We start from the raw sequence: 26,146 nt of genomic DNA on the forward strand, positions 1-26,146 counted from the left end.
TGCAGCTCTTCCCAGTGGCTAAAGTGAAATGTAACAGGAACACAGAGGAGTACTCATGGTACCAACCAAGGAGAAGGGGGAATTGTAGGGAAGCAATTAATCCGAGCCAGGGAAATAAGTGGGAGCATGTAGGGGTTCGGCCGGGGCTCGTCCCCCTCCGGGGTGGCTGGGAACCAGGCCGCCTCACTACTTAGGTCCGCTGAGTCGGGGAATTAGCCTGGTTGGGAGGCAAACAGTCAGTAGCTCAGGACCTCAGGCAGGGCTGAGCAAACAGTTCAATAGCAAGCCCAGGCCCTGGGTCAGGGCAGGGCAGCAAACAGTCAGGAGCTCAGGCCCTCAGGCAGGGCTGAGCAAACAGTTCAATAGCAAGCCCAGGCCCTGGGTCAGGGCAGGGCAGCAAACAGTCAGGAGCTCAGGCCCTCAGGCAGGGCTGAGCAAACAGTTCAAAAACAGGTTCAGGCCCTGGGTCAGGGCAGGGCAGCAAACAGTCAGGAGCTCAGGCCCTCAGGCAGGGGCGGAGCAGACAAATAGGTTTAGGAGGCCCAGGTCCTGGCTCCGAAGGACCTGGGAGCGGGGGAGACGGCCACCCGCGAGGTGGGTTGCAGGGGGGACGCAGGCCCTCCCACTCCACTGCGTCCCAGCCCGGGGCCCTAGCAGCGGCAGATGGCCTGCTGCTGTGTCAGTGGGGATCCTGGCCGCAACACACTGACATGAGCTCTGGGTGTGCTGCAGCCAGACGAGGGTCAGCTGCCCCTGGGCTACTTCCTACCATCCCCTTTAGAGGTACCTGCATCTGGACGGAGTCTTCCAAGGAGTCAAGCACCATGGGCTCCTCTGTAACCCGGCGGGCGGTAGGCTTGGCAGCTCCTCTGGGTAACTTGCCACAGGCAGGTTTACCAGCTTCTCCAAGGTCTGGTCGGCGTCTGGCCAGTCCTCGGGTCGGCCGCAAGCTGTAGGAGTCTCCCAACCGGGAGCTAGGCCACAGGCGTCTGGCTTCTCCAGTGGCCGGGCCCCTAGTGAGCTCTGGGGTTGGGCTTTTGTACTTCCTGTCCTGCGCCCTGACCTCTGGGGGGCGGGCGCAGGCTCCACTGGCTCCGCCCACTTTGGCTTCCGTAGGGGCTCGTCCCCCTCCGGGGCAGCTGGGAACCAGGCCGCCTCACTACAGAGCGCCTCTCGGCAAACCTTTCCTATAATCCTGGACTCTTCCTGCCTCCCAGGATTCTTGCTCTAGCACACAAAACCTGACTTCTTCCTCCTGGTGAACTCTGCCCACGGGTGCTTTGAGCTGTGATGTACCAGCCCAGCTATATGTGGGTACTACTGTCCCCACACACAGAGGGCTGTAGCCAACTCTCACTGAAGTCAACAGCAAAATCCCTGCTGACTTTAGCCATGCAGAACCGAGCCAGCCGTTGAACTCCAGGAAAGGAAAACTTCTTGGCTTAAAGTTTATTAGAATTCCAACCTTTCAATGAAAAAAGGGAACTAAATTTTAGGAAAATTTTAAAGGAAAAATTTCTTGCTTTCCAATCCACTCTAGTTTTTATTATTTTTATATGAAGAACCCCTCTCACCAAAATGAGTATCAACAAAACCTGAACTCTTGTAGCTCCACTATTTTTGTACTAATCGCTGGCTTCAGAGAGAGAAAAATTTTAACAGATAGGGCTATTTGATCATGCAAGCTGCCGCGTGATCCATTGATTTCAGCAGGAGTTGAGGGCACTAATAACCATCTCCATTATTGTCCCGGAGCAGCGCTCATCTGCAAAGAGCCTGCTGCACGTTAGACTCACACAAAGTAAGCTGAAAACACAGTTATGAAGAAGTGTAGGCCCATGCCATGCAAACATTTAAGCAACTTTACTTGGGTGAGTAGCCCTGGTTGTGGGACTACTCAGATGCGTAAAGTTATGCACATGCTTAAGTATCCGCAGGAGGACAGGGGCTTGCCTTAGAAAAGATATCGCAAGAGATAGTACAAAAGGAAAGCTTGTTTGTTACCTGAAACGACTCCAACGCAGATGTAAAGCTGTAAAATGCTCGTGCAGAACGCCGCCGAAATCATCCCAATTCCACACAGCAGGCCTCCAAATATAACCACTGGTCGGCTGCCAAAACGATTCACTAAAATACTGCTAATAGGACCTGAACAAAACAGGCAGAAGAAGAATCCCAGTGTTAAATAGCTTCCGAACACCCTGCCTTTTGAAAATAAGGTGCTTAAAGCTCACTGTAGTTTCATTAATACTTAAGCTGCTGGTAACAGCTGCTTGAATTTCCTCATGCTAAGAAGTGAAGAAGAATGCAAGATGATTTGTATTATGGTGGCATGTAGAGGCCCCAACTGAGACAGCACAAGGCACTCTAGATACACATAAAATGTGCAGGGCTGGTACAGAGAGGATGGTGATCAATTGTTCTCCATAGCCACTGAAAGTAGGACAAGAAGTAATGGGCTTAGTCTGCAGCATGGGAGATTTAGGTTAGATATTAGGGGAAAGCTTTCTAATTATAATGTAGTGAAACTCTGAAACAGGCTTCCCAGAGAGGGTGTGGACTCCATCATTGGAGGTTTTTAAGAACAGGTTGGACAAACCCCCATCAGGGATGGTCTAGGTTTACTTGGTCCTGCGTCAGTGCAGTGGGCTGCATTTGATGACCTCTCGAAGTCCCTTCCAGCCTGACATTTCTATGAGTCTATGATAATAACAGACCGTCCCTGCACCAAGGAGATTACAACAGAAACAGACAAAGAGTGGGAGGGGAACTAGAGCCACAGATTGGTTGTCCAAGGTCAGACAGCAGGTCAGGGGCAGAGCTGGGAACAGAATCCAGGTTTCCTGGGTTCCAGATCAAGCATTGCACCACACTGCCTATCTAGCATTTAGGGTCTAGTGATCCCAACTGTCAGCGTCAACAGGATTAGAAAATAAAGGGCTATCAAGAACATTGGTCCATTTGGGCAAAGCAAGTGCTCCCCCTCCCCCCCCCCCCGTCATCCATAAGACCTTAACGTGTCTTTTACTCAGAGCCTGTCTAGACACAAAAGTGGTGCCGTGTTAGTTAAACCAGTATAGTTAAACCAGTACAACTCCACTAGTGTGGCTGCAGCTATACTGGTATAAGATGCGCATGGTGGCATAGCTAGTCCCACACAGGAGGGGGAATAAGCTATAGTGACATGCTGGTCTATTTACACCAGTATAACCGCATTCACACTAGGGGTTGTATAGGCATAACTATTTTGGTTACAAAAGCGCCCGCACACACACACACAAATAAATATGATAGACTGGCACAAAACCTGTGTGTAGACCAGCCCTGCTGCCTGACACAATCTGCACTAATAACAGTTGTAAAAGCAGCGAAGAGCTAGACGAAAGGTCTGTGTTTCTGTTTAATAAGGGACAAGGGAGCAACACTGTAGAGCACATCTTGGTTTTGTAGCCCCGCCCCTCCCCTCCATGCCCCTAGTCCTGTGACAAAGCTGGCAGCCCTCAATGGCTGCACACACAGGGCTGAGGCGGTTATATCAAGTCTTACACCAGACCCCCAGAGCAGGAGGGGAAACAGGCACAGAAAGGCTGTCCAAGGTCACACTCGGCTGTTTTCTCTGCCTGCCCAGCACAGGAATCCCCAGAGGAACTGCCACAACCCCTCCCTTGTCTGACTGTCAGGTAGCTCCAACCACTTCAGGCAGATTATTTTGATATTTCTCCTATGTCTTCTGCTTTGCGCATCCTCACTAAGAGCAGGGCCGGCTCCAGGCACCAGCTTAACAAGCAGGTGCTTGGGGCGGCCAAGGGAGAGGGGCGGCACCTGCGGCAATTCGGGGGCGGCAGTTCCCTCGCTCCCTCTAGGAGCGAAGGACCTGCCGCTGAACTGCCGCCGCCAATCACGGCTTTTTTTTTTTTTTTTTCCAATTGCCACCGCCGATCGCGGCTTTTTTTTTTTTTTTTTTTTTTTGCTTGGGGCGGCAGAAACGCTGGAGCCGGCCCTGACTAAGAGCCTCTAGGTACATCAAGTCCCCCCACATTCCCCCAGCTTAAGAGCCTAAGCTCCAGTCCGAGTTCCAATGTCCAAGCACCATCTACACAGCTCTTCTTAGCATGCTAGTGAGAGAGCTCCGCTAGCACGGGTCAGTGAACTCAGTTGCTTGTTCCCAGATGCAGTGTAGACACCGCCGCCGAGGCTGCCCTGTGCGTGACACTGCCGGTGAGTGTTCTTGGCATGAGGTGATACTGAATTGGGCCCTCTGATTATAGCAGAGCCGTCATACTCAATAACGCTACTGTCTGCCTAAAAGGATGTGCTTAGTTTGCAAGAACTGTCCGCAAAGGGGAGAATGAAAACACAACAAATAAAGAGTAAGGGCCTTGATCCAGTGCCCACTGAAGTCATTGGAAGGACAGTCATTGACAAACAGGTTTGGATCAAGCCCTAAATGGACAACTGGGCTTGGAGATAAGAGTTGAAGGCAGGGCTACAGTTATTCCCAACACAGATGCACACCTCATCTCTTCAAGCCAGGTCATCTGCATCAGAAAGAAAGAAGAGATTCATTCTGCCCTTCATACTGGACCAAAATCTGCCCCGTCCCCCACACACAGCCCCATTTGCTTCAATGCTTTGCAGGGTCTTCACAGAAACGAATCCACTGTTTTTAAATGACTTCAAAGGAGAGAGCACTTGAAGTCTCAATATAAACCATCTCCATGGAAGGTCAAGTTAAGAGTCCCAGCAAAACATAATGAATCATGTTTCTGTTGTACAATCGGAAAGTTATTAACCGTATCTTCATTATAGTAAAATATGCTATGTGAGATTAGTAGGTACACATCAAAAAATATGTATTACATCCTTTAAAACAAAATATACAATGTTAAGAATTTCATTGTTAAGAGCTGCAAAGATAGGAGTCACACACTACTAACCATTGCTTCAAAACCTGAATGAAATCACAACTATAACAAAGATTAACCAAGTCTGGTTATAAGATGCAAATAGTGAAGGAGCCTATGGAATCCCTTTATACAGCCTTAGATCAGTTCCTAAACATTCCTACATTATTTCTTGCCAAAGCAGTTTTCATCCTTGTGGATAAAAGGGAAAAATAGCCCAATACATGACTGATTTCCACCCCCAAACAATTCTCAGCACCTTTGTTAAATTCACACCATAAAAAGTACCTATCTACCTTCTTTCTAGCTAGATGCATATGTCTAAGATTTCCATGGGGGCCCGCACCTCTATTTGAAAATTTTTAGGGGGTCCGCAAATGAAAAAAGGTTGAAAACCACTGTCTTAGATACAAGTAACCATTTCCAATGTGTTTCTAGTGTTTATTGGATGAACACTGATTTCATTTTTTGTGTAATGAGGGTGTTTTATTCATGTTTACTGATTAAAAGCTAAAATCAGTACCCTGTATACAATGTATACGTCATATAATTTTTCTTCTTCTTTTTCCTTTATGCTGCTTTTCCTGGTGAGGATCACGGCGGCAGCATGGAGAGTAGGGAGGACCAGATCTCCTTTTCCTCCACAACAGGTTCCAGAGCTCCCAGGCCAGCCGGGAGATATATCCCTCTGTTATTATTAATCTCTATATGTTACAGTCCCTTTAATTGAATGATGTGTTATATGGACTCCACTTCATATATTATTCAGTTAAAGGAACCGTGTGTAGATAATTAAGGTTTCTAGCTTTATGCCCTAATCCTGCAGTAGGATCCGTGTAAGCAGACCTTTGTGCTCCACTGAAATTAATGAGTGGACCTGGGGATAAGAGAGAGACACTGGAGCTAATTCAGCCCTGATGTAAGCAGACACAACTCTTACTGAAGCGCCACTGACGAGCTGTTTTGCTTACATCAGTGTTGAATTTGTCCCAAAGCGTTGTGCAATTCAGTAGAGAGAGTGAGCCACTGTCAAAGATCCTACGAAAGGCACCAACTCTTTGAAACTGGTCTGCAGCCAAAGAGGACATGAGCCTTAAATTTTTCAATTTTACAAAATGTTCATGTCTCATCATGCAAACCTAATTATGCAACTGGGAAAAATGTGGCTCCAATTACACTCTCCTGCAAGCTTACATTAGGGCTTTGTAAAACAGTGGACTGTTCCAAAGAGTACTAGGGCTCATAAAGGCCTTTATGGCTTCTCCTATGCCTTTTATCAATCTGTTAACTCTGTCTTCCGTTAGAATAATAATTGAAGTCCTGGGATGGGAAGACAGTATTATGTCATATGCAAGAATACCCTCCCATATTTTCTATTCTGATTTCTATCGTCGGCAGCAGCGATCCCTTGAGGTTGAGGATGATCTTTCACAGGTTTTATTTTTCATGGGTCCTTTAGTGACTGAGGAGTCCGATTCTTGAGCACAGGCTTGATGGCAGACATTTCAGGTGGTGTTGGAAGACAGGGTTGGGCTGCGATTGCTGCATGACAGTTGCCTTTCCTTTCTTTTCTGGCATTTTTCTGCGATTTTCCTCAAAAGTGGACGTTCCCTCTCTGATGCGTCATCGCCAGTTATCCCTATCCTGGGCTGCTGTCTCCCAGTGTGTGCTGTCGATGCCACATCTCGTGATGTTTACCTTGAAGGTGTCTTTAAAGCGTTTCTTTTGGCCTCCCCGTTTCCTTTCTCCTTTGGCGAGTTGGGCGTACAGCAGTTGTTTTGGTAAGCGTACATCAGGCATGTGCTCACAGTGCTTGTTCTACCTCAGCTGGTGCTGGATAATCAGGGCCTCAACACTGTGAGAGATGGCTGCCAAGATAGGTAAAAAATTCTACATTTTCCAGTTCTTCTTTGTCGATATAGATCTTCCTTGCTGGGTCTGATGATTGACTGGAGACTGGCAGGTGGAGAACTTTTGTTTTGATGATGTTCAGAGTTAGCCCTAGGCTTTTGTAAGCTTCAGAGAAGCAATTAAGGGCTGTTCAAAGATCCTCCTTTGAGCGTGCAACTACAGCACTGTCATCTGTGCACTGGAGTTTGGTTATTGTTGCCAATATTACTTTAGTTCTGGCACGGAGATGAGAAAGGTTGAAGAGGTTGCCATCAGTCTGAAATTGGATGCCAATGCCCTGTGGTAGACGGTCTTGGGTTAGTGTTTTCATAGCTGCTAAGAAAATGGAGAAAAGCGTGGGTGCCTGTACACAGCCTTGTTTTACACCAGTTCGGATGACAAAGGGCTCAGAGATAGAGCCACTGCACAGGATGGAGGCAGTCATCTGGTCATGGAGAAGTCTTACAATGGTGATAAATTTGCTTGGGCAGCCAAACTTTGACATGATTTTAAACAGAGCCTCACGGTTGACAGAGTTGAGGGCTTTGGTCAGATCGATAAAGGCCATATTCAGCTCCTGGTGTCCTCATACCTCTGAGATCCGAAGATGGTAGTATCCTTCCTAAAGATAACAAATCCATCAAAGAGCGCTGGAAGGAACGTGACCAAAAGCTTCTAAATCGAGAAACAACTGTGACTGACGATACCATCGACTCCATCCCTCAGCACCCAATCTGGGAAACTCTTGCCAACCCACCAATACCTGAAGAGGTCTGCAAAGCAATTAAACAAATGAAGAACAATAAAGCACCAGGTCCTGATGGCATACCAGCTGAGGTACTGAAAGTGGGGGGAGAAACACTGACTAACGAATATCAGAGGGGTAGCCGTGTTAGTCTGGATCTGTAAAAAGCGACAAAGAGTCCTGTGGCACCTTATAGATTAACAGACGTATTGGAGCATAAGCTTTCTAACGAGTTTCACTTGCTGCTCCTCAAAATCTGGCGCACTGAAGAAATTCCTGCTGACTTACGTAATGCTAACATCGTCACCATTTTCAAAAAGGGAGACAGGCCGACTGTGGCAACTATCGAGGCATTGTCCTCCTCTCCATCGCTGGGAAGATTCTTGCTAGAATCTTACTGAATCGTCTGCTCCCTCTTGCAGAAGAAGTACTGCCAGAGTCCCAGTGCGGCTTCAGACCATCACAAGGCACCACCGACATGATCTTCGCAGCCAGGCATATTTTGTCTGGTTTCTATACTACCAATGTACCTAAGTGCTTTCTGTTAAGTGACATGATTAGCATCTTTAATTCTGTTTTTTCCTTCTGTCTCTCTTCCTCTCCCCAAGGGGAAAATTGTGTGTAGATTTTTTGAAAATAGCTGATTTCTGTGTGCTGTGAGTTTTTCTTAGGCCGGGTCTACACTTACCGGGCGTTCGACACACTGCGATTGATTCATCGGCGGTCAATTTAGCGGGTCTTCAACCGCCGATTGCTCTCCCGTCAACGGGAGAGCATCTCCAGTCAACATCGCATAGTGTGGACTCTGTGGTAAGTAGATCTAAGTACATCAACTTCAGCTACATTCTTCACATAGCTGAAGTTGCATAACTTAGATCGATCTCCCCCCATAGTGTAGACAAGGCCTGAGTGAAGGCAGGTCAAAGTGTACCTTCTACAGGAATACAAGGAGAGGGGTTTGTGGTGGTTCCCACATCCTTTGAGAGTTCATTCCAGCCCCCAAGAAAGCTCTGTCTCCTGCCCAAGCAAATTATGAGTTACTATCAGGAGCCTTGTTCTTAAACTTATTTCCATCTATTGATGCATGCCACAAGATTTCATCTTCAGTGAATTGCTTTATAGCAGGCCTATGTGACCTTCAACGATCTGGCTTCATCTTTATGATCAGTGTTATCATAACCAGATTAATTTGTGTATTTGTACTGATATATGAGCCGCAATCTCAGTGGTGACAGAGGTCACGCAGATAGCACTGTTGTCAGATGCTACCGGTAGGGTGCTCTGCTTTCTCCAATGCTGATATCACTCGGCTGCGTGAGTGTGTTCCCTCTGTGTGCTGTCCCAGCTCTGCGCAGATAGCTGACACAGCAAACCCGACGAGAACCCCCAATAACCACAGAGTCTAGTAAGATGCAAAGTCACGTCAACTAGGTTTATTGCGACCTTGACACAATTGCAGTTCCCCGTAGATTACTTAGTCTACCGGGCATACTACTAATAGGTGCCTCTTGGCAATGGACCCGGCTCAGTTAGTGGCGGGACTTTCCACCACCCCCTCGGCCGGACAAAGATATCCACTCAGGGATGCATTCTTATACACAGATACAAACAAGTTACACATCACTCCTGACGTATTGAGGTGCAACCCCTCTACGCAGCAAGGTACAACCCCTCTACATAGTAAGGTGCCGCCTCTCACCTTGTACATGTTGGTTTGAACAAAACAACACTATCCATCATATTCCCCTTTTGGCCCTGTCATTGGGATGGGTCAGCCTGTTCCTTGTTGTGTGTGGAATGTACAAGTATGCGAATGTTCTGATATCTGGTGTCCAGTACCTTTTAGGTATGTCTCTTTTTGCAGCATCAGCCCTTTCCTTGCCAGCTTCTGTGAGCAGGGCCTGCCTCTGGCTCACAGCTTAACTTTGCTTTATGTTAGCAAAGTCTTGACCATTACTTTAGTTCAGGCCTTAGGCCTCATACCGAGCCTCTGATACAAAGGTTTATATCTCAGGGCCTCCTCTTACTACAAGCACCACTGAGATTCTGGCACGTTAGCATTAATTACCATTTCTTTTTGTAGCAGCCATGGGGTGGGATTTCCAAAGGCACCTAAGCAAGCTGAAAATCCCATACAAATTATTTCTGCTTGAATAGTTAGGGCCTCGTCCTGCACCCACTGAAGCCAGTCAGAGATCTGCCATCGACTTGAATGGAGCAGGCTTGAGAAAGCTGCGAGGGGAAATGGTATTTCATACACTATCATCACTCTCCAGAAACACCCATGCTCCGTGGCTAGCACATCTCTGTCACACGCAGTATATTACACGTCTGTGCTCAGCGTAGCACACAAACCTAGCTGATTTTTGCAACTATGAAAAGCACAGAAAAATACACCCCCACCCACTCCAATGTCTTTTCATGAGCAATATTGCACCCACCGGCCCAAATGCACCTCACTAGTTCCAATATACCTACATTTCCCCCCACTACCTTCCAGATGGGGTCACTTACATGCTGGCAATCCAAAAAATGTTACATACGTAAATCTTCCCCTGAAATATTCTGGGGAGCTTCAGAAAACATCAAACAGCTCAAAACAGTGGAATGGAATTAGGAGCAGCTAGCAAAGAAGCCAGTACCCTAGCTACAGAAAAAGGCAACATGATTATTGCTTCGCTTGAGGCTACAGCAAAAATTAAATCTGTGACAACATCTCTGGGAACTGCCGGAGTTGAAAGGCAGGACCTGTCATTTACAAGCTATTTAGAGTGCATGGATGGAATAAAGATACGGAATATTACCACGCGGAAACCAATTACAACAGCAGTGTGCATCGTTCAGACCCCAAGCCCATATTCCTTGCGGATACCTGCGTGGCCAAATGTGCAGGAGCCGTAGGCTTCCTGTCCTGCAGTCTGTACTAAATCATCCCAATTTCTTGTAAGTAGGAAAGAATGTGGGGCTAAAATGAGCCTCCGTGATTTTTGCCTCTTAATTAATAGAGCTGGGAAGGACAGGGCACGAGAAACAGCTGGCATATCTCTACAATACACTCATAAAGCTGCCACTTACTTGCCTTGACCTTGCAGAAGAAACAATGCAAGCACTGGCAGATCCTCTGAAAAGTCTCAGAAATGAGGAAAAAGCCTTTGAGGTCTATTCAACAGCTGTTGAGTGTGTCACCAATAAAGTGCATAGCTTTCAAAACCAAAAACACCTGAGATCCATCATTTTTAGCTCAGTGCCTAACAAAGAAAGGGTGATCACCTGGTATCTTCTAATGAGGAAATAGGAGATAAAGCTGAATACTGTAGCCTCTTATTAGACCAAAATATATTACGTGCAGTAGATTGCCTGACATGGGGAATAGACATCAAGATTTTTGCAATGGATATTTTGCTGATAAAAATGAATGAACATTTCTCCCCCGCCCCCAGCTTAGTGAGCGAGGCAGCCAATTATATGACCCAGGAAAGAGCTTCCTTCTTGATGAACTTTCAGTCTCTGTGAATTTCATTAATCATCTGTCACCTGGGAAAAGAAGTGGGCCAGTAGAGGACATTCAGAGATGGACCTGCTTCCCCTCTCTCTTCTGTTGGAATTACCCCAGTATTACTCCATTATATTCAGCGGGGCTTCTCCTGATTTGTCCCCATGTAAGTGAGAGGGGAATTGGATTTGAACACTGCACAGTATTCCCTATGTTAAACCATTCAGAGCAATCATTATTGTAGCTCCAACATGTAGTGGTCAGAGCATTTAGTGCTGCTGGAGGATACTGGAAAGTGATCCAAGTACCACCACTTGGGTCTGTTCTTTGCTGGCTCCTTCCTGTGAAACAACGGAGAAATGGATCCAGTTGAGGTGATTAAGAGATTTACAAGATTTACAGTAAAAACTAATGTGAAGGCTCAGAAACGGAGATATGCGTTAACTGTTTTCCATTCCAGAGTCCTTATGCCATGGGGGGGTTAGGGTTGTGCACTAGCAAGATGTCCTGTCCTCCAGAAAACCTTATGGACTGGGGAACAGTGGTCTATACTAAGCATTCCCTAAAGGACTATGGGAATAATGTCCACCCACCACTCCTGGAAGACCGATAAACTATAAAGCACTATACTTAGCCCATATAAATCACACCAGTTTAATGCCTGGCCTGCTTAAAAGATCTATTTTCTCATATCTGTGTCAGGTTTCCATTCATCGCTTGCTTGTACATAAAAGGCCGTGTCAAAGAATCAGATTTTAGTGGCAGCAAAATACAGTAACTTGCCTACGGGAAATAAACGCAGGCACCTTCTCATTTGTTATGTTGTCCAATTACTTTTCACCTTGAGCTTTGAGTTTTCAAAAATGAAAGTGACTCTTTAAAAGGAGTCTGTAAAAATCCACATAAAAGAACTAAATGACCTGGAAGCCCAAAATCCAGGCTACTCCTGAGAAGGAAGAAGACCCAAATTATAGTTGCACTAACAAATGCTCCTTTGGTGTTACCCACCACTGTGCAAAGGGCTTACTCAAGATCTGTCCCTTGTCAACACTGGATTAATTAGCATGTATGAATATTTATTGTTAAATAAATGAGCAGAAGAGTGACACACGCGGTGGCAGCTCTGACAATTAATAAGACACTGGTGTCAGCCACCATTCACTCTGGGTAAGAAAGGTGTTCGTGTGATAAACCTGGATTGAGACAATAAAATCATCTCTTTTAAAAGCTGAAGCAAATGTTATGGAGCTGGTAAATTTTAATGACATTAACATTATCCAGTGTTGTGATGCTAATTTGTGTGCCATACTTGTGAGATATAGAAGGGTGGAGTCTCTCACCTCTTATCAGTCTGCCACTCAATGTAAAAAAGAGGAGCCAGCGTTGAAGCAACAAAGGATCCTAGCTCTGATCTACTGGATTTATGGTTTTACATTTTAATTTCCAGGATACACGTCCTACGTGCATAGGTTCAGATGGCATGTTGAAAAGCTTTGGGCCCATTTGCAAAAAATGTCTAAAGTTAGGCTCCTAAATTCATGTTTAGGCACCCCAATAAGTGCACCTCAATACTTGCAGGAACACCGAACATGCAACAGTTTTAATTGACTTCAGTGGGTGCTGCTTAGCAATTCTGAAAAATCAGACTGCTCATTAGGATGCTCACATATTGACATGACAGCCTAGCTTTAGACTCCCAGTTTTAGAAAATCTTGGCCTGCCTTTTTTGTGAATTTCCCCCCCCCAATCTTTGCTGAAATTTTGACATAAATATATCCCTCTCATAATCTGTCTCTGTCCAATGTCTAAATGCAGAAAGCTAGTTTGCTAAACTACTGTGACACCCATTTCCTGACCTCAGAAGGCTTTGGTTTACATCCTGCTTGAGTCTACAAGGAAGCTAGTTTTCTTCATGCATGTTTATAAGGATTCTTTGTCTACAGTCACAGTACTATATAATTTGGCCTGAATAAGCAGAGGCTGGTAGGTCCTGTTCAAGACACACCTAGGGCTAGAATAGTTGTAATATGGCTAGTCACCACAAATGGGGGGGGGGGGCATGGATCAGCATTCACGTCACACTCCCCGTCAATACCCGGCCCAAGCCAGGGAAGCTAATGATCCAACCACCGGACCAAATTTAGTGATGAATCCCGGTCACGTGCCACCCGAGGCACGTTGTGCATACGCTAAGACCACTAATTGTGTTAGTAAAGCTTTGGGATCTTTAGCAGATCTTTCTTGTCCACATTTGGCATCATCTGTCTAATGGCAACCCCAGTGGCTGCAATTGCATCCCCAGGATGAAATTCATACTGTACAGATTTAATACAATAAGATTTAATACATTGGCTTTAAAATTTACTTTTTTGAACAGGAATTTACCACAATACCTAGTCCATCACTCCAAAGGGTTAACAAAAAACCCTTTAATTTTTTTCTTACTAGCACATAGTATTCTCCTTTTTTGTTAAGTCTGTCACAACTCTGTTCCTCCTGTCTGGTAACCTTGCTAGCTGCACTTAAGGACAAAATGATAAAGCTTTGTGACGACGGAAGGCCAAAAACACCAAAATATTTCACCTGAATCCATGGTGCTATTAACTAGAATGGGGCTATTTAAAAAAAATAAAAAATGAAGTACACAGGTGGTGACCTTGTAGGGCTTGAGTGGTTTGTGATGTTCAGTAGATGTGTACGAATTTACTGAGCTCCATCAATGACAGAGCCAAAATCATTATTTGCATGGATTCTCAGTATAAATCAGCATTATAACGAAAATCCTTTCCTGGGATCCTTTCCCACCTCGACTTGGTGGGAAGGCTTATGTACCCCAACAATCCAGAGAGCTATGCTGGTGGGAGTTTTAGTTCCTGGTAGGGCCACCCATGCCGGACAGGGTAAAAGGCAGGGACCAAAGGAATCAGGTCCTCCACACTTCCCACGACCTAGCCTTGTCACAGCGTCATAGGGTACGTCTACACAGCAAAGTGAGTGTCAGATCCTGGGTCAACTGACTTGGGCTTGTGCTGGGAATCTAAAAATGGCAGTGTAGCTGTTCCTGCTCAGGCTGGAGCCTGGGCTCTGAGACTCAACCCCTCCCCGAGTTTTAGAGCCCGAGCTCCAGCCTAAGCCTGAACGTTTACACTGCTATTTTTCACCCCGCAGCACCAGCCCGTGAGCCCAAGTCAGTTGAGCCGGGCACTGAGACTTGCTTCCGCTGGTCTTTTTTTGCTGTGTAGGCGTACCCATTGAGTTTAAGGCCAGAAGGGATACTACATCATCTAGTCTGACCTCTTGTATATCACAGGCTGCTAAACGCCACCCAGTCATCCCCATCCCAGGCTCAACAACCAGATTTTTAGACCAAAGTATTACAGCCCTCGGGAGACTAAACTATTGTCTGCTACAGGCAGAGAAAAAAGTGAACACAACAAGGGAGCCTTTCCAGCATACAGCACAATAGACAGGGATGACGAAGCCTTGTTCATTCCCTACAGGCCATCTGATGCCACAGGAAGGATTCAGATTATAATGAAGCTATATATTTAACAGTCAGGGTTCTTGTTCTTACAGCAAGTTAAGGACTTAGTGGTAGATTTTTAAAGTATCTAGGTGTCTAATTCCCAATGAAATCAATGGGAGTTAGTTAGGTGTCTAAATGCCTTTAAAATCTGTCCCTTAGTGCCTCATCCTTACAACACTTACATACATGCTTCTCTTTATTTACGGAAGTAGAGCCATTGAACTCAATGGGTGTAAAGTGAAGTGCGTGTTTAAGTGCTGGCAGGATTAGGACCTTCCCTGGGAAGTAAAACATGACCTATAAATGCTAAATGGAATCAAGGTCCAGAAAAAACTACTCAGTACGAAAAGGCAACAGAATTAAAAGTCATGAGAACAATACTGTATAATGATTATTTATAATTATTTCTATTGCAGTGGGACTTAGGAGCCCCAGTTACGGACCAGGACCCCGTTGTGATAGGTGCTGTACAAACATTGAACAAAAAGATCATCCCTGATCCGGACAGTTTACATCTCAGTAGAACTACATGTTTTTTTCCCCAGCAACTGGCATTTGAGGCTGGCCTGCAGCTACCTTCTCATCATTCCAGTCCCTCCCTAGACATCGCATCTTCAGAGATGGCCACAAGAAGCGAGGCGATAATTACCGTTATTTTTACATATACGATACCAAAAAATCTGTCATTGAACCAGCACTATGTAATTGAACACATCTCTAGTGAGTCACCAGGTGATGATATTCCTGTAAATACTGACCTTTCTTCTCTCAGCCACTCCCCACTCCGCGCTGTTCTTACCCTCAACCTGATACTAAATGTCTAAACCTAGTGCTTGATTCTCCATCACATCCCTCTTTTGCCAGAATTTAAAACTGCCCGAAGTGAGTGCAAATTATTAGTAGTATTACGGTGGCGCCAAGAGATTCCGTAACTCACTGTGCTCAACCTGTGGTGAGGCAGTCCCTGCAAACACACAGACATGGCAGACAGAGGGCACCAGGGGAAACAGAGGCACAAAGTGGCAGGGCCAGGAACAGAAGCCAGGTGCAGGACCATGGAGAATCAATCCCATTGATTATAAACTGCTCAGCGCAGGGACCATGCATTTCTTTTTGCTGATGTAGAGCACCGGGTCTGGCTTAATCATAATTAGACTTGGCAGAATTTGATTTTTATTTGTTTATAACAGAGAATATCAATGTTCATTGTTAAGAATTTTTTCCAATTTTTATCGATTTCAAGTTTCATGGTTGCGCAAAATTGTGGATTTTAAGTTTGTTTGTTTTTAATTGTTATCAATTTAAAAAATTTCACACTTGTAGGAAATTATAGGCAGGGTGAAACAGTAACTACTTAATGACAGTAGACATTCAGTTTCAAAAAGTTTTAGCCTTATAATCATTCAAACACAGATTGTCAACATCCCATGTCAAAATATATAGTAAATATTCTTAAATCAAACTCTAATAAATTCTCAAACAGTGTTTTTCTTACTTTGCCTGTCTGTAAATTTCTATGATCATGGATGGAAATATTTTTTCCATCGATTTGTATGTGCTCGGTGAAATTGACGTTTACCAACATTTACTGATTTCACAAACAACTCTAATTCACGTCTATCAGTGACAGTATTGGGCGGGGGAGGGGAAAGATTGGAGATAGGCCAGATAAGAAATAGGCATTACAAGCATGTAACAGTGAGTACCAAACAGCTGAGTGCTAATGCTGCCCAGGGATTAGAGTCATCGATATACTCTGAAGTGGTGGTTTTGGCCAAGATCCTCAAAGGTATTAACTGCCTAATTCATAGGCACTTTGTCTCTATTTAGTCTAAGTTATATAGAACCCTGGGCCCCAATCCTGAACCCACTAGTATCTTTACTAACATGAGTGGTCCCATTGGTTTCCCATGAGTAGAATTTCTGGGGATTGGTCCTGCTTTGAGCAGGGGGTTGGACTAGATGACCTCCTGAGGTCCCTTCCAACCCTGATCTTCTATGATCTATGATCTAATTACATGCATAAGCGTTTGCAGAATTAGCGCAGTGAACTGTTTCTGGGAAAGGCAATGCAAGAGTTGCACCACTTACTGCTGCAGCTGTCCGACCTCAATGACACTAGACTAAACATGCTGGTAACAGACCCCCGCCTGAGCAGAATGCCTGCTAAAATAATTGCAGTTTGGAGGAAATATTTCTTGAACTGGACCACGTACCATGTGTTTCTCCCTTTGAACAGATCTGCATTTAAGTGGGGAGTTGAAAAGAGAGATGAAAATACCCATATGCAGTAGGGTCATTGTAAAATGTTACCAAGCAGCGTGATCTAATGGATAAGCTTGTTGTAACCTGATGTGCTGAGTGTCCCTGAGCAAGTAACATACCCTTTCTGGTTTTCCATCGGTAATGAGGAAAATACTATTTACCTTTGGCATAGGTGTGTCCTGAAAATTGATATTTGTACAGTGATTTGAAAGGTCTACGGCCCATTGAAGCCGATGGAATGATTTCAATGACTCTTGAATCAGGCCTAAAGTTACCTTTGCGCCTGACCCCACAGCCCTCATTTCATTGGGAGTTTCGTCTGAGTTTGCAGAATCAGGCCCATTATCCATAATGCCTTATGTAGTTGCATGTCCTTTCTATACCCATCATTGTAATTTATAGTATTAGCAGCATAATACAATGGAACTATAAAATTCTGGATTAAAATGTGCAAGGTCAATTGTTGACTTTCAGCTTCCCAAGTCCAATACAAGCCCAGCCTTGCTGTTGGTAGCAGATGCTGTATTAAGCGTTTACAAGCTTTGTGAGAGGAAAAAAAAATCAATAGAGGGGATCTCCAGAATTAGATCCTCTGGCTTCTTCATCCAATTTCAAATTGATAAATAATAAATAATGACAGTAATAAACACTGGCTGGCTCAGGGATCACAGTTCTATTCAAAAACAAATCACAATTTCTTTGGAGTTTTCAGATGCTGGCTTGTATGTTCCTGTACGTCAAAACATTCAGACAGTGATTCTCAAAACAGTAGCATAAATATTAGTATGTGGACATTGCCTTGATTGTCCTTCAGTTTATTTATTAATTGTAGTACACTAGCAGCAAAAGGCTCTAACAGAGACCAAGATCTCATTGTGCAAGGTGCTGTACAAACACACGGTAAAGCCCTATTGTGTTTTTGCTCTCTACTCACCATTAAGAGTATGAGGAAACCACACCGACACAGCTAGTGTCCAAATAATTGTAATTAAAAACGTACAAGGCCTACCTACGTATACACCCTGCTGCTCTCTTAGGTTCTGGTGGCTTCTGCATAGAAGACAGAGAGGAATCCCTAACTATTTAAAGGGATACTACCTAATTCCTATAAACTACAGACACACAGTGTACAATCCAAACAGACAAAGGAATGAGTAGTATTCCCATTTTACAGATGGGGAGACTAGGGCACACAGAGATTAAACAGCCTCCCAAGGATTTTGCAGCAGAGCTAGGAATCAAATCCAAGTCTCTTAAGTGGCTCCTCTGTGTCTTAACCCCACAACCAACCTTCCTGTCATGGCATCCCTGAAGACACTGGTTCCATTAAGAGCCATATCCTATCACTTTGCTCATACGTTTCATCACATTCGTATCTGTGCTTCGTAGGTGCAAACACCTGCACAAATTCTAATGTATTCTAACAGTGAGCCCCAACAGGTGTGGTAGATGCAAATAGTAATACTTTACATACATATAAGAATACCTAGATGTTATATATTGCTTTTCATCTATAGATCTCATAGTGACACTGACCTACCTTGTGAAGTAAATTCATGGAGGTTAAGTCCATTAATGGCTATTAGCCAGGATGGGTAAGGAATGGTGTCCCTAGCCCTTTGTCAGAGGGTGGGGATGGATGGCAGGAGAGAGATCACTTGATCATTACCTGTTAGGTTCACTCCCTCTGGGGCACCTGGCATTGGCCACTGTCAGTAGACAGGATACTGGGCTAGATGGACCACTGGTCTGATCCAGTACAGCCGTTCTTATGTTCTTATGTTATGTTCTTATGAAGTGCTTGCTCCATTTCGAAGATGAGGAAACTGAGACACAGCGAGGGGAAGTGACTTGCCCAAGATCACTCAGCAGGCCTGTGACAGAGCCAGGAACTGAACCCAGGTCTATTGAATCCCAATCCAGTGCTCTCAATTGGTTTAAAAGACAAGTGGAAGTGCTAGTGGGCATGCTGTACAAGCCTTCAAGTTTCAGCGGAGAGCGCATTTTGCCCCTTCTGCACGCTTTGCATACGGGCATGATGAGCATATTTAGTGGGAAACTTCACCAACTGCCTCAACAGGTATTTTTAACAGACTGTTTGGCCAGTGGGACCCAGACCCCTCATGTGATTTTGGCTGAGAATGGCTACTCTAATAGACCCCCGCGTTGCAGAGCAATGGCCTCTCTCAAATGTAACAGCGAGGATCGTCAGGTTTGTTAGAAACCACACTGCTTGACGTAAGTCTTCCAAAACAGCTTTAATCCTCAAGAGGGAGGATGGTCCAGTGATAGGCAGGCCATTTGTCTGGTTTGAAGCTGGACAGTCCTGTTTTGGAGTGGTTTGTTCCTTGTCTGGCACCGAGACAAAACCAGGTATGGTTTTGTCCAGTATTCTGCATGGAGGACACACTGTATCATGCACAGAGGTCACGCAGACAGGGGCAGTGCAGCACACTCTTCAAAATGGCGTCCTCCGTGTGGCTTGACCTTGCCCCTTCCTACATGGACCAGAATGTCCGGTATTCTGGGGATGCGTCAGTGGCCACCCTATCCAGTGGTTAGGCTGCTAGCCTGGGACTCTAGAGACCCCCATTCAGTTCCTTCTTCTTCTGCAGACCTCCGTGTGACTTTGAACAAGTAACCAAGGCCCAGATCCTCAAAGGCATTTAGGCACCTCAGTTTTCCATCTGTAAAACAGGGATAAGACTTGGCCTGTGCTATGCAGGAGGTCAGACTAGATGTTCATAATGGTCTCTTCTGGCCTTAAAAATCTATGAAAAAATACCAGCAGTTGGTTAACGAGTAGTGTTAGAAAGGTGCTAGGGGAGGAACAGGTATGGAGACTGAACTACCCACTCTCTGGATCAGGCCAGTGGAGGGACAACTCCCTGTTTGGTGCCTGTTCTGTGGCTAGAAAAGAGGTCTGCGAAGGACAAATTCTACACTCTCTAGGCCTGTCAATCCAGAACCCAGCAGTACAATGGGCACAATCATGCAGGATATTGAGTGCCCTCAACTCCCACTGACCGCAGAGTGTTCAGAACCTGCTCAGCACTTTGCAGCCTTCACCCCCGGACTCAGGACTAAAAGGCCCCTCCTAGTCTTTGAGTCCAGGCCCTGCTATTGCAGGCAATCCCTTCACAGAATCCCATTCATAAGCATATCGAGTTCCATCTTAAAACAAGGTAGGTTGTTTGCCTCCCTGAATACACGTTAAGGAAAATGTAAATTGTTTATAGTGATTAAACACAGATATTCCATTTCTTCAATCTTATTTCCCAAAACCAGAGCTGCTTTAATATTATGGGCCAGCCCCTCAGCTGCTATAAATCAGCAATGCTCTACCGAAGTCAACAGATCTACACGGATTTCCACCAGCTGCAGGTCTGGCTTGGTGTATGAAAGAAGTACCAGAAAACAAGCTCTTTCTGACTCATTTGTGAAATGCAGACGGAGAGCATGGCATAATGTTAGCAGTGAAAGAACATCCTTATAACGAGGATCATGTCAAGGCAATGAGGGACAACAGGCTGAGGATGTCTGAAAATAAAGGCTATTATTAATCAGAACATCAGAGTCTCCATATTTTGTTGAAACATACAGGGTTAGTTCCTCAACTGGTGGAGAACTGACTTTAATGAAGCTATGCTGGTTTCCAGCATCCTACCCCAATGCCTTTCAATCTGCTGTACAGTTATTTTGCTCTCTCAGACTTAGAAATCCCATTTAAAGAATGCTTTCTCAAGCAGTGCTACCACTTCCTTCTTCATCAGCACCCGAGCAGGCAGTTAGTCAAGCCAGTAATCAAGGATTTTCTTCTGTTATCTACCAGCCCTGCAGGATTAAGAGTAATCCCATGAAGGAAAGTTGCCCAGAAAAGGTGCCAGAGGAGGACAGTGAACCGTCAATGAACTGAGATGAACAAACAGCACCAACTGTTGACTTTGAAAAAAGCTTTTGACCTACATGGCTGGATCCCAAATAACTACATTTGGCCCTTTTGCTGCTGTACAAGAGCCAACTTTGGGTTATCATACATACGGGGCTGCACTGGCGCAGGGGTTGGAATAGAGCCCTACAGCTCCAGGTGAGGTTGGGCAAGCCTTGTGCCTTGATTTCACTGCTAAATGGCTGATTGTTGAGGTGTGAAACCAGTCACTTGTCTCACTTCCCTCAAGGCACAGTATGGACATACACTCTTTTTCATGCTAACGCCAGCTGGATAATCTAGTTTAATTCAGTTTCACACTGGTCAGTTACAACGTATTTACACTGGCATCCAGGCAAGGTTACTCCCTATCTATTTTAGACTGTTTTGTTTTACAAAGCCACATCCAGACACCCCACATTCTCCCCATGTTTCAAGCAGGATGAATATATGACCAAGGCTTGCAAAAGGGACCAATGATTTTGGGGTCCCAACTTGAGACACTGTGAAGGGGCCTGATTTTCAGAAAGTGCTAAGCACCCGCCCTCTGAAAACCAGGCCTCTTTAAAAGGGTCTCAAGTTGGGTGCCCAAACATACAGGTTTGGTTTTGTTGTTGGTGGGGTTTTTTGGGGGGGAGGGGTCTTCTTTCAGCATATTGAAGATATAAGAGGGGGCAAATGAAGATCAGATGTTGGACCGTCAGCCAGCTGAGAAGTCCCTGTCAGGAGGTTGAAGCCACTGGTAGATCTTTGGGTCAGACGGGCCAGGGCCACTGTGCTGGAAAGGCCGTGGCAAGGAATGCCCTTGAACCTTGGCATTCTGTCAAAGGAGTGTTATTGGCTTTCACTTCTGTTTCTTGGTCTGAGTCAACCACACCGACTCAATGAGGTGAAAGGAGCAGGTCACAAAAAGATATTAAAGTTTCATGAATCTTCATTTAGGCTAAATGAATATTTGGAGACCAGTTACTTCTTCCTACAGTGTATATTAGTATGGCACTAGGCTCGATTATAGAAATTACAGCAAGATAGATTTGATTATATATAGTATAACGTGACCCAATGGCTGGAAGCTAAAAATAGACAAATTCAGACTGGAAATAAGGCATAAATTTTTAACACAAAAGTAATTAAACAACTGAACAACTGACTAAGGGTTGTGGTGGATTCTCCATCACTGACAATTTTTAAATTGAGATTGACTGTTTTTCTAAAAAATCTGCTCTAGGAATTATTTCTGGGAAGTTCTCTGGCCTGTGTTATACAGGGGTGGGACTAGATGCTCACAATGGTCCCTTCTGGGCTTGGAATCTATGAATTTATTATTCCATTCGAGTTCGTATTTCATGCCCATCAGTGCAATATCTAGTCACCTGTGATGGCTTGGTTTTCTCCTGGTTTGCAAATAGCATTACTTAAAGTTCTCCAGTGAGGACAGGATACCGTTATTGGTCAGAAAAATAATAAGCACTGATGCCATCATTTGGTATTATTTAGAGAAGACCCTGAACCACAGAGCACAGATCGAAATCCAGACACAAACTTCTCCAAAGCTCAGGGCAGTTGCAGTGTGGAGCTCTGCTTTTCGAGGCATTGCTAGCCACGCCAGCTTGAGAATCTAGCTCTGGGTTCCATCTCTGGCATCAGTAACTACAGCACATGTTACAAGATTTTTGTTCTGTTTGCTGGTTGAAACATATTGAAATTAGAAATTCTGATGACATTTTCATCAAAATTTTAACAAGACCGAAAAACAATAGGTTTCATTTTTGTGAAAATTATATTTTTTTAAACCAGCTCTAGTAAACAGCATATATAAACAAGCTTATGTTCTTACTTTATTATTTCAATTAAAAAAACAAAGTTACAAAACCTGATGTCAAACTATTAACTACCTTGCATAGTAAAACAGGTTTTATTATATTGGCTTGCAGACAATTGCAATAGCTGCTTTAGCAGAACAAAACTCTGAAAACTTATATAAACTGGTGCCCTGTTCCTTTAATGACATCTTCTAAATCACTCAAGCTGTTTATGTCAGCCCGCTCTAGTGTTAAATGCCCAGTCAATCACATTAGATGTGTTAAATACACTCGGGGGCAAGTGTGTTTCAAGTGTTTAATGTTCTGTAAACTCCCACGGCTACCTTGTCTGCAGTCACTAAGCAATTTGGCATCACCAACTTGAGGAAAACTGAAGCAAATATAAACCCAATGCAGGAATGGAGAAGGGGAGCAGAGGACAAATAAATGTACATAATTCTAAAGGATTGCATGGCAAAGGTGATGGCCTTGATCATACAGCTGCTCCAAAGATGGATCTCTATGCATTCACTGACCCTCTGTTACAATTGTGGTAGCAATTCATATGTGGTAACATTTAAGATCCTTTCAAAGGGACAGTTAGCTAATTAGGACGAAATGCCTTCCATTCCAATGTCCTATTTAAAAGCATACACCATACACTATTTTAGCCCTATTGTTTTGAACAATGTAAAAGCCAGAAGAAAATGAATTGCAACGTAGGAACATGGGAATTGCCAGACTGTATCTAACCCAGCATCTTTTCTGCAACAGTTGCCAATACCATGTGTCAGAGGAAGCTGCAAGAAATCGTGAATTAAGCAGTTATGGAATAATCTACCCCGAAGGAAAGTTCCTTTCTGATACCCAATTGTTAGAGGTTAGATTGACCCCTGAAGCAGGACGGTTTATATCCCTCCCAGAACTTGTTTCTGGTTTAATACTTATGATTCTAACTGGGTATTTTCATTACCCAAATACATATACATGCCCTTTTTAATCCTGCTAAACTCTTGCCCTCATTGATATCTTGTGGCAGTGAGTTCCACAGCTAACCACATACCTAACATTCCCCAACCACCTAATCTAGCCTCCATCTCCACAGTGTGGAGGTCCCCACAGTAGCACTTCCACTGGATGTATGGTGATGTCAGGGCCTGAAACGTGGGCTGCCTAACCTAGTGGTTGGAATCAGGAGCAGTATCAGAATAGTGGTCACACCAAGGGTGAAGGCTGGAATCAGCAACTGGGCTCAGGGCGTGGTGACAGGAACAGAGACGAGGTGTGGTGGGAGGAACAAAGAACAGGGCGAGACAGCAAGAACAAGGAGTAGAAACCAGGCGAGGAACTTGGTCTCAGAGGTCCAGGCAGCAACAGGCCTAGTGACTAGTTGCTCAGACAGGGAATGGGACAGGAACAGGAAGCTTTGCACCCGGTGATGCCCAATCAGCAGTCTGCTGTTAGTCATCTGACCCGGCTGAGTCAGCCTGTGCGCTTCTGGTAGTGGGATATCAGCAGCAGTTTGTTCAGTGGCAGAGAGGATAAGGCTCCCATTCGGCGGGTTCGAGATATGTGCTACCTGACAGAAGATTCGTGTGCAGGAGGCCAGCTTCCCACTAAAGCCGATGGAAAGGCTCTCACTGAATTCAGTGAGCCGTGGATTTCCCTCCACTTCCCCTAGGGGGTGGTGTACACTCCGCCTGAACTGCCCCTTCATCCCCCTAGTGGTCAAACCAACCAAAATGAAGAACATTCCAAGAACCAAGAATATACCAACATGACATCTGAAGTTTCAAGTGGAGTATCTATATTTGAACAGCCTGAAGCACAAATACAGCTACCCACTGAAGAAACAGTGTCTCCACAACCTAAAGGCAGTTCCCGATGTTTGTCAGTCAAATTTTTCCCATTTATTGGAGTTAGAAAATAGGGCTACTGCTGCACCTCTTGCAAAAAAGCTTAAGAAGAAGGAAAGCTTCCCACTGCTACAGTTGGTAAAACTGGAGGAGCCTGGTTTGCCAGACTGATCAGCAAAACCAGTGCTGACAAACTATGTGAAAAAGCTGCAAAACACCAAGCCTCTGGACTGCATCGAGATGCACAAAGCCTTATAAGCCAGTCACTTTCAAAGCCAATTTTAGAAGTACTTAATGAGGCTGTTAAGAATGCTGGAGACACAAGACAGTTTATGTGAATAAACGGCTGTCGCATCACACTTTCTATTTAAGCAAGAGATACTACACACTACAAACTGGAGGCCAACATTAAGTGCATTGTCACTTGTTAACCCAGTGCGTTCATCTTTGGTGGCTTCTCATGTGTTCTTGTTAAACTCTGAGGATAGGACAAGAAGCAATGGGTTTAAATTGCGAGCGGGAAGCGGCGCAGGGCTGAAGTCCTGAGCCCCGGCACCCCGCCTGCGGGGCTGAAGCAGGGAACGGCAAGGTGCTGATGCCCTGAGCTTTCCCCCTGCCCCCCCGCCCCCCGCTACACTGGAAAGTATCACAAAGTTGAAACTCCAAGCCCTCCTGCCTCTTTTCCCCCTTTCCCCCAGCCAGAGAAGCATGGGGCTTCTTCTCTTCCCCCCCACTGCAGCCAGGAGCAGCACAGGGTTGAAACCCCAAGCTCTCCCCCACACACCACTGAAACCAGGAGCAGTGCAGGACTGAAACCCCGAGCTTCCCCCCTGCCCCTGGGCCCTGGAATTTTTCTAGCATGTTTAGGGGGCATCAGAAAGAAAAAGGTTGAGAGCCCCTTGTCTAGATAATACTTAGTGCTGCCTTGAGTGCAGGGGACTGGACTAGATGACCTCTCAAGGTCCCTTCCAGTCCTACGATTCTATGATCTACTCAACTAGCAGTAGTACGAGCTGCAGAATCTTCAAAAGACATTTAAAGAGTCATAAATGTAATGTCTTCATTATACTCTTTTTTCAAGAAGAGTCCAAAAAGATTGAACATCTTGGAAAAAATAGAAGATTCTCTGGGATTGAAGTTCAAATTAGTCCAAACCGGGAAAACCTGCTGGCTTTCTCATACACAACCCTTGGCTGTTTTCTTAAAATTACTGCAACAATTATTACTGGCTTTGGAAAGTATCTACCAAGATGGGACAGATCTAAGTATTGAGGCTGGTGGACTATTGCTACTACGTTCAGAGAATACAATCATCTTTCTCTCTTATAAGTCTACTGTTGAAACCACTTGGGTCATTAAACAATGCCATTAGGCATCTGCTACAACAGTAATAGATCTTTCTCCAGCACTAAAAGCTACACTTGGATCAATCAGAAAGATATCCACTGAAAACATACTGGAAGAAGCAAAGACTTCAGTCCAGAAGCTGACTAATGAAGGCCCTTATATTGACTCCTTAAGTGACGAGGACAAGAAGTGTTTGCTAAGCCATCTGAAAAAGTACACAGACTTGATTCTTACAAATCTACAACAGCGACTTCTGGATTCTACTCAACCTCTATGTAGCTTTTACAGATACCTGTCTTATAAAACACCAACAGTTGCGTCAGGGGTGCTGGAACAATTTTTATAGTGAGAGTGCTGAGAGCCATTAAACCAAACTGAACCCTGTATATA

General features: G+C 44.8%; 1 protein-coding gene across 1 annotated transcript in view; it reads right to left on the reverse strand.

The window, feature by feature from the left end:
- The window catches only part of LOC135881214 (monocarboxylate transporter 2-like), a 47,391-nt gene that overhangs the window by 13,427 nt on the left and 7,818 nt on the right, over positions 1 to 26,146 (reverse strand). Inside the window, exon 3 of the mRNA XM_065407781.1 lies at positions 2,005 to 2,148. Within this exon, the coding sequence (XP_065263853.1) occupies positions 2,005 to 2,148 (144 nt within the window). The remainder of the gene's footprint in view (positions 1 to 2,004; positions 2,149 to 26,146) is intronic.

This window comes from Emys orbicularis, chromosome 7 (genome assembly GCF_028017835.1).
Source record: "Emys orbicularis isolate rEmyOrb1 chromosome 7, rEmyOrb1.hap1, whole genome shotgun sequence".
NCBI lineage: Eukaryota > Metazoa > Chordata > Testudines > Emydidae > Emys > Emys orbicularis.